Consider the following 17,429-nt stretch of genomic DNA (forward strand, 5'->3'; position numbering starts at 1 on the left):
CAGGACAATGCTTTATTTAACTTAGATGTTACTATATTTCCAATTACCCAACAACAATTGGTTGTTTGTTCTTTTTTAATTAGCATCTCTTTATATTCAAAAATAGATCATAATAAACACTGCTTATACATAATAAGGAAAATCATTACATAATTGTGATTTAGTGTAGTTCTAAATGTCTTTACAGTACTAAATATAAATGTTACTACAGTATAGAGTTTGAAAATACATTGAAGAAAAATTTTGACTGTATTATGTGCTTTTTAAGTATTATTTGTTATTTGATATTGAACGTTCATTTTAAATAAAGAAAAACACTTCCACTCAAAAACAATGTATTTGTAAATGTGTCCCGTTCCATGAAGGTAGATAAAATGTACCGTATCTCTCCAGTCCAAACATTTATATTGTGTGAGAAAATAAAGTTCTGCATTAATGTCACAGTGTGTAAACATGTTCAGAAACTTTATCAACAAAAACAAAGTTATTGTCATATCTTGTGACAATCTTTGCTTAACAAAATAGTTACGCCTTTCAATAGGTGCAAGTCTTTAACTTAATTAATTAAATCATTCTTTTGGGGGTGCCTCTGCTTCTTCTTTTGGACCTTCCACCTCTGGTGGTTCCTCAACCTCTGGCTTTAACATAGTTTCAATTTTGGATACTCGTTGCTTAAGTTTCTGTTGCGCTGAATCATACTCAGCCAAAAGTCTTGCGAACTTTGTTTGCAAGTTGTCCACTAAACCTTCCATGTGAGCCACTTTCTCTTCGATGTCCTTTGGATCAACCCCTGAATTTGCAATGTCTAAATCCAGTAGACCGTCTTTCATTAAAATCTGTCTTCCTTTCTCCTCAAGCATTGCCTTAGCATCAGGGTACTCAGTTAACGCTTCCATGAGGTCATCTTTAGAGAGACAGAAAAGGTCAGAATAACCAATACTCTTAATATTGGCTGTCCTTCTATTTCCGGCTTTACTTCCTTTGATGTTAAGAATACTAATCTCACCAAAGTAGCTACCATCACTCAAAACAACAAACTGAGTAATCCCATCATCAGCTACAACAGCAAGTTTGCCTTCTTTGATAATGTACATTTCCCGTCCAATGTCTCCTTTCCTGCAAATATAATCTCCAGGGCTGTATACTTGAGGTTGCAGTTTTAAGACCAATTCAATCAAAAGGCCTGCTTCACAATCAGCAAAGATCCGGACCTTCTTTAATGTATCCAGATGAACATTGATAGCAATCTCAGCTCTTAATTTGTCAGGCAGGTATTTCAAGACATCCCTTTCATCAACAGCTTTTTTGTTTGTCCACAGGTAGTCGAACCATTTGATAACTCTTTTTTCTAACTCTTTGCTCACTTTTCGGAAGTGCATGTACTGTTTAATGGCATCGATTCTTCCCTGAAATTCAGCTCTTGCTGCATTCATGTTTGAAATCATAGAACCAACATTACCGACGATTGTAGCGAAAATCAATACTCCCACTAAGAAATCAGCTACCACAAACCAGTACTCAGAATCCAAGACCGGTGGAGGGGTTTCACCAATAGTAGTTAGGGTGAGGGTAGACCAGTAGAGACTGTACACATACTTTCTCGCAAGCCTTCCAAATTCTGGATCAGTAGCGTTTGGATAGACCCATGTGTCTGCCCCAAATCCTATTGCTTTAGAAATAGAATAGAATACACAAGCATTCCAATGGATAATGATCACGATGTACATGATGAGGTTGGAGATTCTGAAAATGTTAGGATAATTGGTTCTTGTCTCTGTTCTCTGGAAAAACTCAAACATCCGAGAAATTCTTAGCAATTTATTGAATCTTAGTTCTGGGTAATTAGTTCCAAATTTTAAATATAGTATATCTGTGGGTATCATTGAGACAACATCCAGCCTAAATTGTAAAGTCTTTTTGTATTTATTCCTCAGTTTGGTTTCATCTTTGACCAGAAGACCTTGCTCAAGATATCCTTAAAATGAAACAGAAATAAGTGTTTTAACAAAGCACTATAATATAGATGTTACTCAAATATATATGCAAATGTACAGAAACATTTTTTTTACTTCTATCTATCCACCCACCCATCCAGCCACCCATCGTTCTATCCATTCACTTTTCATTCTTTCACAAAAATACTTTGAATTATTTACAAAAAAATATACCGTACATACTCAAGTATAAATCGACCCGAATATAAGCCAGGGCCTCTAATTTTACCACAAAAAAATGGGAAAACTTATTGACTCGAGTATAAACCTAGGGTGGGAAATGCAGCAGCTACTGGTAAATTTCTAGATAAAATTAGATCCCAATAAAATGACATTAATTGAATATTTATTTACAGTGTATGTATATAATGAATGCAGTGTGTGTGTGTGTGTGTGTGTTTGTGTACTGTGTGTATATAATGAATGCAGAGTGTGTGTGTGTTTGTGTAGTGCGTGTATATAATGAATGCAGAGTGTGTATGTGTTTGTGTGTAGTGTGTGTATATAATAAATGCAGAGTGTGTGTGTGTTTGTGTAGTGTGTGTATATAATGAATGCAGAGTGTGTATGTGTTTGTGTGTAGTGTGTGTATATAATGAATGCAGTGTGTGTTTGTATGAATGCAGTGTGTGTATATAATGCAGAGTGTTTGTGTGTATATAATGCAGAGTGTGTGCATTTTATACACACACACACTCTGCATTATATACACACACTCATACAAACACACACTCTGCATTATACACACACACACTGCATTATATCAGTGGCGGATCCAGAGCCTGATCTCGGGAGGGGCACTTGTAGATTATTTAAATAAATAATCCACACACAATAACCACTACAGCTCAGTGTAGTGGTTATAGTGCCAATAATGCCAAGACCCCCTCCCAGAGTAAGTAGTCAAACTGTTTAAGAACTGTTTGACAACTTACCTGAGGTCCTCTGGGAAATGGGGCTGTAGTAGGGCAGAGGAGCAGTGGTATGTGTGAGTGGTGCAATGTGTGAGGGGTGCAGTGTGTGTGTGTTTGTGTGTGTGTGTGAGGGGGACAGTGTATTAGCAGTGTGTGTGTGAAGGTTGCAGTGTGTACGTGAGGGCGGCAGTATATGTCAGGGGTGCAGTGTGTGTGTGGATCAGTATGTGTGTGTGACAGTTACAGTGTGTGTGTGTATTGCAGTGTATGTGTGGGGCAATGTATGTGTGTGGGGGCAATGTGTTTATGGGGGCAATGTGTTTATGGGGGCAGTGTGTGTATGTAGGGGCAATGTGTGTGTATGGGGGGCAGTGTATGTGTATATGGGGGCAATGTGTTTATGGGGGCAGGGGCAATGTGTGTATATGGGGGGCAGGGGCAATGTGTGTGTATATGGGGGGCAGGGGCAATGTGTGTGTGTATGGGGGGCAGGGGCAATGTGTGTGTGTGTATGGGGGGCAGGGGCAATGTGTGTTTATATGGGGGGCAGGGGCAATGTGTGTGTGTATGGGGGGCAGGGGCAATGTGTGTGTGTATGGGGGGCAGGGGCAATGTGTGTGTATATGGGGGCAGGGGCAGTGTGTGTGTATGGGGGCAGGGGCAATGTGTGTGTGTGTGTGATAAGAAGGATTTTTTTTTTAATGTGTGTGTGTTTTTTTATTTTTTTATTTAATTAAATAAATGTTATGTTCCCCCTCCCTTCTTACCTTTACTGGGAGGAGGGGGGACATCTTTCGTTCCCTGGTGGTCCCAGTGGGGTTCATTGGTGGTCCCAGTGGGGTTCATTGGTGGTCCCAGTGGTAGAACTGAACTCTAGCCCGCGCTCCAGGGCTAGAGTTCACTCTCGCAAGATTTGGAGCGTTGCCGTGGTAACCGCGGCAACGCTCCAAATCTCGCGAGAGGAGGACCCTGAGGAGCTGCTGGTAACAGCTCCCGGGTCCTCTCTCCCTCCCCTTCCGGTCGGCTGTCAGTAATGTGCCTGCGGACCGGGGAGGGAGATCACTGATCTCCCTCCCCGGTCTGCAGGCACAATGCAGGGCTGGCACTTGGGCAATGTCAGCCCTGCATTAGCCGGCAGGGGAGAATCTCGGGGGGGACAATTGCCCCTTGCCCCCCCCCTGGATCCGCCACTGCATTATACACACACACACACTCTGCATATTATACACACACATTCTGTGTGTATATAATGCAGTGTGTGTGTGTATATAATACAGTGTGTGTGAATGCAGTGTGTGTATATGATGCAGAGTGTGTGTGTGTTTGTGTAGTGTGTGTAAACTGGGTGGGGTGGGGCATTTTTATTATTTTTAATATTATTATTTTATTATTTATTATTTTAATTTTTTAAATTTTATTTTAATATTATTTTAATATTTAATTTTAGGTTGTTTTTTTATTAGTCCCCCCCTCCCTGCTTGTTACCTGGCCAGGGAGGGGGGTTATATCATTCCCTGGTGGTCCAGTGGATGGGCTGTGCAATGGGGGGGGCCGTCAGGAAGCGTTTACTTACCTTTACAGCAGCTCCGTGCAGCTCCCCTGTCAGCTCCGTTCACCTCTGTTCCCTTCCGCTCACAGTGTAAGTCTCACGGTCTGCGTGCCGTGCGGAGCGTTGCCACGGTAAACCGTGGCAATGCTCTGACGGCCGCGGGTGTCTCGAGACTTACACTGTGAGCGGAACAGGGGAGGTGAACGGAGCTGACAGGGGAGCTGCACAGAACTGCTGTAAAGGTAAGTAAACGCTTCCTGACGGCCCCCAACAGGACCGCCGGGCTTGTAATGAGCCCGGCGGTCCTGGTCTTTATTATGGCAATGTAAGTTGCCATAATACAGACCTTGACTCGAGTATAAGCCGAGGGGGGATTTTCCAGCACAAAAAATGTGCCAAAAAACTCGGCTTATACTCGAGTATATACGGTATATACAAATGCGTAACAATCCAGCAATTCGTCATGAATTGTCATTTAAAAATAAAGCACTGTGGACGATTTAAATCTTTGCTATTAGACCTTAGCGTTAAAATAAACTCTTATTACTTTACAAAATATAATACAGCTTTAAAATAGGAGCATTAAAATAAGATATTAGAAGCATACAGTAATTATTAACCAATCTACTAACTGCAAAGTATATATTTTGTAAAGGGACAATATAGTCACAAAACCAACTTTAGCTTAATGAAACAGTTTTGGTGTATAGATCATGCTTCTGAAGTTTCACTGCTCAGTTCACTGGCATTTAGGAGTTAAGTCACTTTTTCTTCTGTTTATGCAGCCCTAGCCAGAGCTCCCCTGGCTATGACTGACACAAACTGCATTAATAAAAATGGTCTCTTTTCAATCAAATGCAACTTACTTTGAATGTTTTTTTTTTTTTTTTTTTTAATACTTATGTAAAATGTAGCTACATTCCTTTTTTTTTTTTTTTTTTTATTCTTTATTTTTATTGTGCAGGTGAGTACATAACAAAGTCAACACGCCACAACGGCGTACGTAGAAGCATACAGGTTAAACTGTGGCAGAAGTATTTGCACATTATTATTATTTTTGCATAAGACAGGTTAAATAGGACTGTAGCATTTAGTTAAAAATGTTAATTGAAATGAGACACTATAGTGAAGTACATGCTAGTGTCAAGTGTTTACCAGGCTGAGTATATATTAGCACTAATGCGTTGCCTAGTCAGGTTAAGGATGTGCTAGGAATAGTAAATGGTCAGCTTGCGTCGTGTAGTAATCAGGCTGGGTGCCTGGTATCAGATATGTTTGTGTCGTGAAAATAACAGGCCGGGTAACTTCGAATGTTTTTATCTCCTGCTCTGCAAATTGAACTTGAATTACATACAGACGGCTCCTGCATGATCTAGCATGCTATTCACAGAGCAGGGGATGCAAAATTCTATATTAAACAGAATTTGCAATAAAGGATGTGTAAACATTAGTTAACTCTTTACAGGAAGTGTTTAGGAAGGCTGTGTAAGTCACATGCAAGATGGTGTGTCCAGGGCTGCACATTCAAAGTGATTTAACTCATAAATTCCAAAGAATTGAGCAGTGGGACTGTGGGGGCATGATCTGTGCACCAAAACTGCTTCATTAAGCTAAAATTGTTTTGGTGACTATTGTGCCTCTTTAAGTTCTATAACTGACATAGAACATAACTTTTTACCTGTTCTTGTTCTTACAAACATGTCTGCAATGTAGATGGCATCTGACATATAATCAAGCAGAAACCAAGCTTCTAAATAGTCTTGTTGAAGTTCATCAAAACAAGCCCTACAGAATAAAACAAGTGTCAGTTAGTGAATTTTAAACCAACCTGTTCGAAAGCTGTCAGATTTTTTTTATTTTATTTTTTATTTTACATAGTTTATTGGCTAAAAAGAGACTTGCGTCCAATCCATCAAGTTTAGCCTTTCTCATAGAACAAGGATTAGAACACAAGTAAGAATGCATATATGTCCCAAATGACTGATGGTCTCTATTTGAATGAATGTAAATTGAATGTAAAGTTAAGATATTATTATGACACTCAGGGTTCTAGTGTACACTAATAATACTCAATCAGCTGGGACACTAGTGACAATCTGTGAAAACGTGTTGCTCAGATATACTGTCAAATATTTCAGCTAGTCTTTGTTTTTTTTTATAGGGGTGTTATTGATGTAAAAAATCCTGCCTGTGAAGTGGCAGTTGATTAATGCTTCTATTTAAATATTAAATAGTTATACAGTAGGTTTTATAAAATTTCTTATTGCACTTCAGGGTTTGAGCACTGGGGAAAGCAAGAGAGCTGTGCTGGCGCTGCTAACCAATCCAGGTAGCCACTCGGTGAAGGGCTTAAAGGAACACTCCAAACACCATATGCAATGCAGCCACCATATCCAATGTCATAGCTATTCACAATTGAGTGAACTGTGTGGAATTCAAAAGGAATTTAACATTTTATGACAAAATAGCCAAACTGAAGCATATTTTACAAATCAGTTGGGTTATTGTAACAGAGTAGACATCCCTTCTCCAGGGGGTCCACGAACCATTAGGTCTTCCACGCAGGTATTTTCCCCTCTGCATGGATAAGGTGCAAAGGGGGAGCTCAAGGTAAGTTCTATGTATATTTCACTATTTGTTCCACATCCAACTGACAAGAGGATGCTGGTATGGAGTGGGCAGGCAGCACAACTTCCCACGCATTTCAATACTTTACTTATCACCTAATGTGTCCTCACATTACCCATCCAGTCCCTCCTTGCTAACTCTCTTTATTATCAGATAACACATTTCATTATGGAAATTTTGAGAAACAAAACTTGGACCACAATGAAATGCCCGGAAATTACAGAACATTATGGCTTAAATGGTTTGGATGAACTGAATTTTCCTTCTGAGCACAAGTCTAGAAAATAGGGCCCAAAGCTAAAAAATTGCATGAATTTGAGCTCTTTGTTAACAAACCCACAGTAACATGTTATTAGCTCTAATAAGCCTAGGATATGTGTAGGAGGCACGCTCTTATAATAGTTAGTCCAACATATTTTACTATACTGTGCTTTATAGTATTCCTCTATTCATTTAAATTCACCTGGCTATAATCATGGTCCAGTTGTACATAACAGGCATTGTGATGCAAAATAGCCAATTATAATACATGTTCCCTGAAGGATCAATCACATATATGTCTTTCTTCTTTCTGGAATAAAAAATACAAACAAGTATGTTAAAAATAAAATGGAAGAATGTACAAACACTGTGCAGCCCCAGCTGATTATTTAGAGAGTGTGGCCACGATATGTCACTCTTGGGATATTTACTAGTTTTATTATATGAACTGAGACATTGCTATATTTTTTACATATAATCTTACCCTATTTTTCTTTTTTACCTTTTAACTGTATTTAAAAAAATAAATAAATAAAAAATTAGACCTTAATTTAATATTTTTGGATAAACGTTTCAAATTATTTAATCTTTTTGAATAAACATATACAAATATTTAATATTATGAAAAATACTGTTTTTTTTTATATTTTTTAATATACAATATATTTTTTTATATTTTAATATTTTTAAAAATATATATTTTAAGTTTATCCAAAATTTTTTAATTATTTGAAATGCTTACCCAGTAAGGAAAGTACAGAGAATAATAGAAGCTCCAATTGTGAATTTATCTGAATTGTGTAAAAATGCCAGAGGTAAGTCCAAACAGTGCTCATATAAGCAATAATAACCAGCGAGTCCTTGGTGTCCAATTACTTGTCTGCGAGAGTGACTGGTGTCTCAATTCTCCCGATCTTCTTGTAGTAAGCTTTCACTTTTTGGTCCGCTATGGTCACACCCCTCCTAGCTACACTTCCACTGCAGATTGAACTCTGTGATCATCTACCAAATGTTTATGGAAGCCCCCAGTCCCCCAGCCATCTGATTTGGTTTGAGTTAGAGATACGTTAGTACTTACTCTTGTTTTTCTTTCTCTGCCTTTTCTTTCTCTGCCTTTTCTTTATCTGCCTTTTCTTTCTCTTTCTCCTTTTCTTTCCCCTTTACCTTCTCTTTTTCATCCTCCTTTTCCTTAGCATTGTCCTTATTTTTGTCCTTTTTATTTTTGTCCTTATCACCTTTGTTTTTGTCCTTTTTCTTGTCTTTGTCCTTCTTCTTTTCCTTTTTATGATCAGTTTTTCTGTAAACGAGTAATTGAAACATGATTGTTTTGAACTCTGTACGGAGAATATTTCTAAAACTGTCTGAAAATGGACAACTTACTCTTTTTTTTCTTTTTTCTTTTTCTTTTTCTCCTCTCTGAAAATAAGCAAAACTAATGTAAGTAAATACCGTCGACGAATAACATGTCTGTGCTGATTATTTATTTTGTTATAAAGCTATGCAATAACAGCAGATTAGCCAAGGCTGGCCCTTTGAGAGCAAAGGAACATTGACAATCAGTGCCATCACATTTTGACCAGAACATTTTAGATTTTTAATACATAATAGATAAGTTGGAAGAAATGACCAACTCGGTTATTTTTTCAGCCCTATTATGTCCTATATGTTTATTGAATAACTCAGTCAATGTGGGACATTATTTGAGTTCTGGAGAAGTATTTTACTGAGCAACAAGTTGGCATTGAAACGATTGCATTAATGCATGAATGGTAAATTGTAAAGGAACACTCTAAGCACCAAAACCAGTACAGCTTGCAGGGTGCCCCCACTGTAAGAAGTCAAGCTGCCTCCACTGCAGCCTCCTATCTCGCCAGAAGCTCTCTGCTTAAGTTACGCCCTCTGGTGCAAGGCTTATGTCATAGACTGAAAGAGATAAGCAGATGCTCTCAAACCAATTAACAAGACCTGCACTGCTTCTCTGCAGCCTTCGGGAGAGCTGGAATAGGTGAAAAGTAGAGCACGAAAGACTTTAGGTAAGAAACTAAACCATACTAAAATGGTTTGACTACTTACAATAAGGGGCACCAGGGCACTCTTGGCACCATAACAACTACAGTGCTCTGGTGTAGTCCTGGTGTTTGGAGTGTTTCTTTAATGCCATCCCTCATATTTAGCTTAGTAGTAATCCGTTAGAATAAACTAGAGAGCTGCTTAAGTGAGCTACTTACTCATCTTTATTGTTACTGTTGTTGGTGTTGCAGCCTGAAGAGGTACCAGGAAGGTGCTGCTCGCTGTAAAATACAGGAACATTATTGCTTTTTTCATATACTTTAAATTCATTTTTTTTTTAACCAAAAGTAAACATAAAGAACTAAACTTAATTCCACCCCAAAAAACATTCTCATATATTTTTTTCCAAAACAAGCAACACCTTGGCACATGAGACCAATTACCTGGTATTAACACTTCCCCAAAAATATGCATTTCAGCAGAAAATATTTCATGAAAATAGTTTGAAGGATTTTATCAAATGCATCTTTTTAAATGGACGCTGTAACGTTAGGAATACATATCTGTACATATCTGTATTCCTAATGTACAGTTTTAATGTTCCTACTTAGTTTTAAAATGAAATAAAATGTAAATAAATTAATTACTCACCTCTCCAGCGCAGAGTCTCCCTTGGTGCTGCCACGGCCTTCTCCTTGCCTGATGTCATCCTGGGGGCATACCCCAGGGATGACCATCCAATGCAATGCGCCTCCTAGAATCATAATATGCCGCGATTCTGCCATAGAGAGTCATTGCCTGTAATCATTTTCTCTGGCACACCGTGACAGCACTGCGCATGAGCATGACGTCACAACATGCTAGGGCATGAGAGCCAGAAAGTAACAGCCACAGCTCTCATATCTCAATCTGGCTTCCGCCCTCTCCACTCTACAGAGACTGCCCTTATCAAAGTTACTAACAACCTAATCGCAGCTAAATCCAAAGGCCACTACTCCATACTAATTCTTCTTGACCTCTCAGTGGCCTTTGACACCGTTGATCATTCTCTGCTTCTTCAAACTCTTCAATCGCTTGGTCTCTGTGACTCTGTCCTCTCGTGGTTTTCCTCTTATCTCTCCCAATGCTCATTTAGTGTCTCTTTTTCTAATGATACCTCCTCCCCTCGTCCTGTCTCGGTTGGAGTCCCTCAAGGCTCCGTCCTTGGTCCCCTTCTATTTTCTCTTTATACTGCCTCTCTTGGCAAACTTATTACCTCTTTTGGATTCCACTACCACCTGTATGCCGATGACACCCAGCTATATCTCTCCTCCCCGGACCTCTCCCCTGCCGTCCTGCAACGTGTCACTGCTTGCCTTTCTTCCATCTCTGACTGGATGTCCTCCCGCTTTCTGAAACTCAATCTCTCAAAAACTGAGCTCCTTGTCTTTCCTCCTCCTAATACTGATCCTCCTCTTTCGCTCTCCCTTCAAGTTTGTGGTACCAACATCAGTCCATCCTTGCAAGCGCGCATACTTGATTCTGGTCTCACCTTTGAGCCTCACATCCAGCATGTTGCCAAATCCTGTAGATTCCATCTTAAAAACATAGCCTGCATCCGCCCCTTTCTTGCACCAGATACTACCAAGGAGCTTGTCCATGCTCTAGTAATTTCCTGCATGGATTATTGTAACCCTCTCCTGATTGGTCTTCCCAATAGCCATACTGCACCCCTACAGTCCGTAATGAACGCTGCTGCTAGATTGATTTTCCTCTCTAGTCGTTTCTCTCACACCTCACCCCTCTGCCAGTCCTTACATTGGCTTCCTGTATGCTATAGGAGTCAATGCAAGGTACTAACTCACACCTATAAAGCACTGAACAACTCTAGCCCCTCTTATATCTCCTCACAGATCCATAGGTATGTCCCTTCTCAGTCTCTCCGCTCTGCCCGTGACCACCTCCTGTCCGTTGTCCGCACCCGTACGGCCAACTCGCGCTTGCAGGACTTCTCGCGGGCGGCTCCCTTTCTATGGAATAGCCTGCCTACCGCCATCAGACTCTCCCCTAGTTTTGCATCTTTTAAGTGCCTTAAAACCCATCTCTTTAGGAAAGCTAATGGCCTCCAAGACTAACCCCTACCTCACATACCTGTCTCTTGCCCTCTCCTAAAGGGCAGCCCACCTTATTTGATTGCAAATTCCTGTCCTAATGTGTTTTACACCCCACCTCCTATAGAATGTAAGCTCGATTGAGCAGGGTCCTATTCAACCTATTGCTTCTGTAAGTTTATTTGTAATTGTCCTATTTATAGTTAAATCCCCTCTCATAATATTGTAAAGCGCTACGGAATCTGTTAGCGCTATATAAATGGCAATAATAATAATAATAATACCCAAAGAGGAACAACTGTAGGGACTTCAACAACTTCATGTAGATGAAGTTTTTATAGTGAGCACAATGTCCCTTTAAGGCATTTAGATTCCTGAAAGCCCTTAAAATTCTATTTTTTTAGGACACAAATGTAAAATATAGTAATTTTGAATAAAGGCAAAATACAGATATTGAATAGATTAATTTACAAACAGTAAAGTGTCATATGGTTGTGGATTGATCAGTAGATCACTTGGATTTGTTCAGGACACCAATGAGGGACTGGCAAATGCAGTTTGTCTGGTTCAAGAAATAGATTTTTCTAGGGGGACCCAAGAAGGTCAAGAAGCTCTCTATAATGTGTGGCTAAATCATGGAACTCACTAATGTGCTTACACCAACACACGCTTGATAAGGTAGAATAGCCATGATTATACTGGACGTGTGTTTATTCACATGATAAAACCCTTAATTACACTTACATTAGCACTCACGCAGCAAACGAAAGTATAAACATGCAATAACATTTATTCTGCCCCGGTACATAAACACATACATTCACATTGCAGCCATAAACAATAAACAACCATGCAATCACACTGCACTTATTGAATACGAAAATGCATTCACCCAACACTGTACCCACACTGACAGCACGTACCGGTGGAGCGTCCCTGTTACAACGTGTACTCTGTTCTTACTGTTGTAGATGCTGAAACATTTTGGGCTTTCTGCTGTATGTAATACACTAGGGCTGGCTTCTTGCTTTAATAACCTGCAGTTGAACAACAGAAAATATATAGATGAATTTAAAGAGGCAGGATAAATTTAAATCTCTATATATACAACTTAACATTATAGTGACAGCCACAAGTAAATATATCTTATTTATATCATCCACCATCCACTAGATTTTACAATGCGTTGATGGTCTGAAATACTTGACATAAGCTAACTTTAGCTCTAGGAATTCCATCCTTCAACAAAAAGAGGTTTCTTCAGTCAGAAGCCTCATATTCTGGTCTAAGGAGTCTATTCCTATTCAATAAACCTCTGTCCAGCAGTGGTTTATGAGATAAGTAATTTATCCGTAGGAGGACTGGTGTGCTCTGTAAATGGATAGCAGCCATATCATGGATGGTATCAGTTTTATCATAACCTGATTTACAGTTTAGTGAACCATTCTCTGTGCAGTGATTGGTATGGGCACCACCAGAAGTAATTTCTCTCTTCAAGCTGGAAAAAATTGATATATGCAGCCTGGAACTACTCAATTGATTGTCTTCTAGCAGCGGCCATTATTATAAATCTGTGCAGTTCTAAACCTGCTTTAGAGAGTGAATGCTGGGTACTCTTTGCACCGTCCTGGACAAGTTTTGTCTTGTTGGGGCCAGTCTGTAATTTATTGGCACTGTACAAACCTGAATTTCTACATTATTGAAATGTTTTATACAGTTTGTTTTTTGTGTTAAGAAATATGCAGAGTCATGTTGCAACCTAGAGAAATCTATATTTGGTATATCTATCTATCTATCTATCTATCTATCTATCTATCCATCTATCTATCTATCTATCTGGCCACCAGTCCTTCTGTCCATCCGACTATCTATGAATTTGTATAGCACATACTCAAGGCAAGCCTCCATTGTCTAAATGCACAAGCAGTGTGGTCACAATCGTATTGTAATAAATATAAAGCCAATACAAATCCACTTTCCAGGATCTTCTGTTCTGGGTACAACATTTCTGATGTTAAAATAAGGTGTTTGATATATGAAATTCATTGTATGATTGCATATTGTTCTACTGACTATACTATTGATCCTTCTGTTGTCAATCCATTGCATCTACAAACATTTGGAGTCACAGCCCACGTACTGTACCTGCTTTCTCCATTCTCCATTTTGTCTATCTCTTCGTCCATGTCCTGTATGGATAGTTTAGGAATGGTACCATGTGTATGATGCGTGTTGATTAATTTGGCCATCGTGGGTCTCCCTAGTGAATAAACAAAGTGTAATAATTAGTTTAAAAGAAAGATAACAAATACAAACTTTATATTACATTAAGCATTATATTTAGCTTTTCCCTTGTGGTATCAGAATTGCTATCAATTAAAGTGAAGCTGACAGATATCCACGATAGGTTTACTTTACTTAACTAGTACTATTACTTTAACGTTGACAAAAATAAACATTGCTAGTTAAAGATGTAATGTAACTTTTTCAGTGGAAGAGTTTTGGGTAAAAATATTTTGATAAATATTTTTTTTCTTATTATGGACGCACTTTAAAAATACCACATCCACGTCCACTATTATTGCAACACACTACAAGAGGACTCATTTACACATAGAACGGCATTGCCTAATACAACTGACTAATGCACTTTATCTCCCTCCCTCCTATGCTGTGTGGAGGTGATAAAACTGCTTTATTGCACACTGGGTTCCTTATGTGCTCATTCATTTTCTTATCATCTTAATGCAATTAAACAAAAGAAGAAAATATGACTATGTAACCATGAAAAGATCTGTTAACATAAAGGTAGACTTATTTAATAACCAAAGGTAAACTTATTTAATTCTTTTAAAAAAAGAAAACACCTTCTGATAATAGATTTTATCATAAATTAGCCATGGCACATCACTGGAAAATGTGATTACAATTTAGCAATAAATAACTACATATATGGATAACTTTAATTTTACATAAACTTTATACCTTATATATATATATATATATATATATATATATATATATATAACTTATATATATATAAGGATACCTAAAACACAATAATATAAATATGCACAGTTTTATCGTTTCCTATATTTAGTCAGGGTTAACAACAAAGTTGGCGAGATAACATGTTTTAGAGACTTTATGGTACTCTGCAAAAGTTCAGGCAGGATCTGAAATATTAGCATATAATCAAAAATACAATTATTGCTATTTCCAGTAGGAGTGTAAAAAAAATATCTAAATATAATATATGTTTGCATGTGCTAATAGACAGACAGATATATTTGCATATGTGCAAATGACCACTCCAAAACATAGGCAGGGCTGCACCTACTCTAAATGCAGCACCATATAAGCACCTAGCTAGAACTGTACACACTGACCTCTAGTGCAAATACATAATGAAATAATATGTGTACCTATACTTATTTGCTATTTTATTGTGAAGGAACATTCCTGGCACCATAACAACCTCCTTGAGGTGCCCAATATGTTACTTTAATAAGTAGATTGCAAATAAGCATATTTCGGTGAAAGTGAAACATTAGACATGGTGCAGTGACGTTACCATTCCAATTTTCATCAGTGCTTTTAGAGATATTCCATTAGTCAACTCACATGCTGCAGAGCTAGAGTAGTAGCTCTATTTTGACATCCCAAAAGGTAAACCACAATGTTAGTATGTAGATAGCTATTTATCCCTTGTCAACTCCACAGATTTGTATATGAGCATAAAGGAGGAGAAATAGTACATAATAACCGGAGCATTAGAATTATACAGTAATACTTAACATTTCAGCTAAAATGATTGAGTAAAGAATCACCGTATTCAGTTAGTATTGTAGTTACTAAAATGTTCCATTGTGATTATGACTCCAGTGACATCGCAATTTGGATTTTTGATCTTACAAAATAAATCACTAGTGCAGGGGAAGGCAACCGTTGGCACTCCAGATGTTGTGGACTACTACTCCCTTGAAGCTTTGGCAGCATTATGGCTGTAACAGCATTATGGGCTATGTAGTCCACAACATTTGAAGTGCCGAAAGTTGCCTAGCTCTGCACTGGTGGATCAACTAAAATGGTGCCCAAACATTTGGACGTGCCACGTTTCCTGTTTGTTTCTTTCAGTAATTTCAGAAAATTCACAATACACATTAAAATAATGTTTTTTTGTAAGATTTGCTTTCACTAAAGAGAGAATGTTTAAGTGGGCAGTACTGTAATTTCTGATACAACGTGAATGGTGATTGTGACGAGACCAATCTCACCACATTGCATTGGAGGAGCCTGGTTGCCCGCCTGTTGCCTCTGGACTATGGCCCCATTTTTAAAAGTCTTCCTTTTGCCTGCAGAAAAGGCTTGTTCGTGCCTTTCTGCCCGGCGGTCGGTACATTCAATCTACCGAACTAACGGAAGAATGACTGGACCACCTGGGAGCTGGAGTGTGTCGGAAATTTACCTCCCAGAAGCTGCGGTTAACCGCAGCTAAATTGACGAATACTGGGTGGTCTTTGTTTGCCGAATACGTGGCCATTTTAAAGTCCTGAACGGCCAGCGGTGTTCAGCGCCCAAACTATGGAACTGGAAACAGACACATTTGCACAAACACCGCTGAGCCGTCAGCCTCCTTGCTTCTATTCGTGGTGGTTTAGTCGAACGCTGGATTAATCAGGACTTTTTCTATGCGACTGTTTTATCCCAGATAGCTATGCCATGGAGCCTATTCGTGTAATTAAAGACTTCGGCTCCATGGAAATTGACCTGTGTGTATAGGATCTGAGCGCTATTCGGTAGTTATGTGCGCTCAGATCCCAGCTATCTGGGGATATGTGACAGATCTGTATTTTATGTATAAAATGTAACTTTGCATATTTTAAAGTGTTTTGCTGTCGTTGTGTCCCCACGTGTATAATGGAGTTTTGCCTCGGTCCTGGGAGATAATTGGATTACTTCCCAATTATCTTCAGGATAGAGGGAGGGAAATTAGGATGCATTGTGGGGATGTTTTACTTCTGTGTGTCTGAATGTGATACATGTCTGTCTGTGTTACAGTCTCCCATCTGGTCCCCTAGGGGAGTGTCCACCAGGTGGGAGACCTGCATAAATACTGGGCAGGTAGCCCTGAATAAACCAGACCACTGCTTGACCCTCAACACGGAGCCTTGTCTCGTCTTTGGGGGGATTTACTGTATGCTGATAGAAACTGATTGCCAGGAGTGTAAGCCGCTTGGGTGCTTTTCCTGTTCGTCTGCTAGCAGCTATTCGTGAGGTCCCGGTTCGGGAGTTTGGAGTGCTATTTTGTATGCGGTTCGGGAGTTTGGAGCATTCCCTCCATTCAGTATTCAGTTCAGGAGTTTGGTGTTCTGCAGTAGCTGTGCCTGTATCTCTGGAAGGGGAAGATCTTCTAAATGGCGGTTTAACCCTTTTATGCCCGGGGTGCCGTTACAGTGATATGCTTTGTGCATTTATTCCCCATAGTGAATAAGGAATAATGTAAAGATCACCTCAGTGCCGTTTGGGGCCTCTAATCATAAGTAGAATCAGTTCATACATGCCAAGCAACTCACACAATTTTAATGGCTGAAATGGCCTGTAGCCATCACTAATCTTGGAAATATATGTTAGTGTTATTAGGCTTGTGCCCTATGGTAGGTCCATGGTTGCTGACATTAAAAAACAAAACAAACTTCTTTTCAAATTCAAGATCCCAAGTTGAGGAGGAGAATACATCCCTAGTTTGGCAGCAATACGGAAGGACTCCTTCTGCCCCTTATAGGAAAAATGCAGGGTTTGGACAAACCAGGGGACATACATGGGTAGAGCTGATGGATCAAGCTACAGAAGTTTTTGAATAAGGTGGAACTAGTCTTGGAACAATCTATGGGATGATGGAGAGATCAGAGGATAAGGTAAGAAAAATTGATTAAACTGGATTTGATGTTTTGACAGGAGAGGGAGAAAATGAGACAGAGGA

The 17,429-nt window shown here is 39.1% G+C and overlaps 1 protein-coding gene across 1 annotated transcript in view; it reads right to left on the reverse strand.

The window, feature by feature from the left end:
• Positions 1 to 243: 243 nt before the first annotated feature.
• CNGA1 (cyclic nucleotide gated channel subunit alpha 1) overlaps positions 244 to 17,429 on the reverse strand; it is a 42,900-nt gene continuing 25,714 nt past the window's right edge. The window contains exons 2-9 of the mRNA XM_063457928.1: positions 13,592 to 13,706; positions 12,370 to 12,483; positions 9,575 to 9,637; positions 8,727 to 8,762; positions 8,425 to 8,643; positions 7,549 to 7,656; positions 6,136 to 6,242; positions 244 to 1,975 (exon numbers count right to left, since the gene is read on the reverse strand). Coding sequence (XP_063313998.1) covers positions 570 to 1,975; positions 6,136 to 6,242; positions 7,549 to 7,656; positions 8,425 to 8,643; positions 8,727 to 8,762; positions 9,575 to 9,637; positions 12,370 to 12,483; positions 13,592 to 13,695 — 2,157 coding nt within the window. The 5' untranslated portion in view covers positions 13,696 to 13,706 and the 3' untranslated portion in view covers positions 244 to 569. The remainder of the gene's footprint in view (positions 1,976 to 6,135; positions 6,243 to 7,548; positions 7,657 to 8,424; positions 8,644 to 8,726; positions 8,763 to 9,574; positions 9,638 to 12,369; positions 12,484 to 13,591; positions 13,707 to 17,429) is intronic.

This window comes from Pelobates fuscus, chromosome 6, assembly GCF_036172605.1.
Source record: "Pelobates fuscus isolate aPelFus1 chromosome 6, aPelFus1.pri, whole genome shotgun sequence".
Classification (NCBI taxonomy): Eukaryota; Metazoa; Chordata; class Amphibia; order Anura; family Pelobatidae; genus Pelobates; species Pelobates fuscus.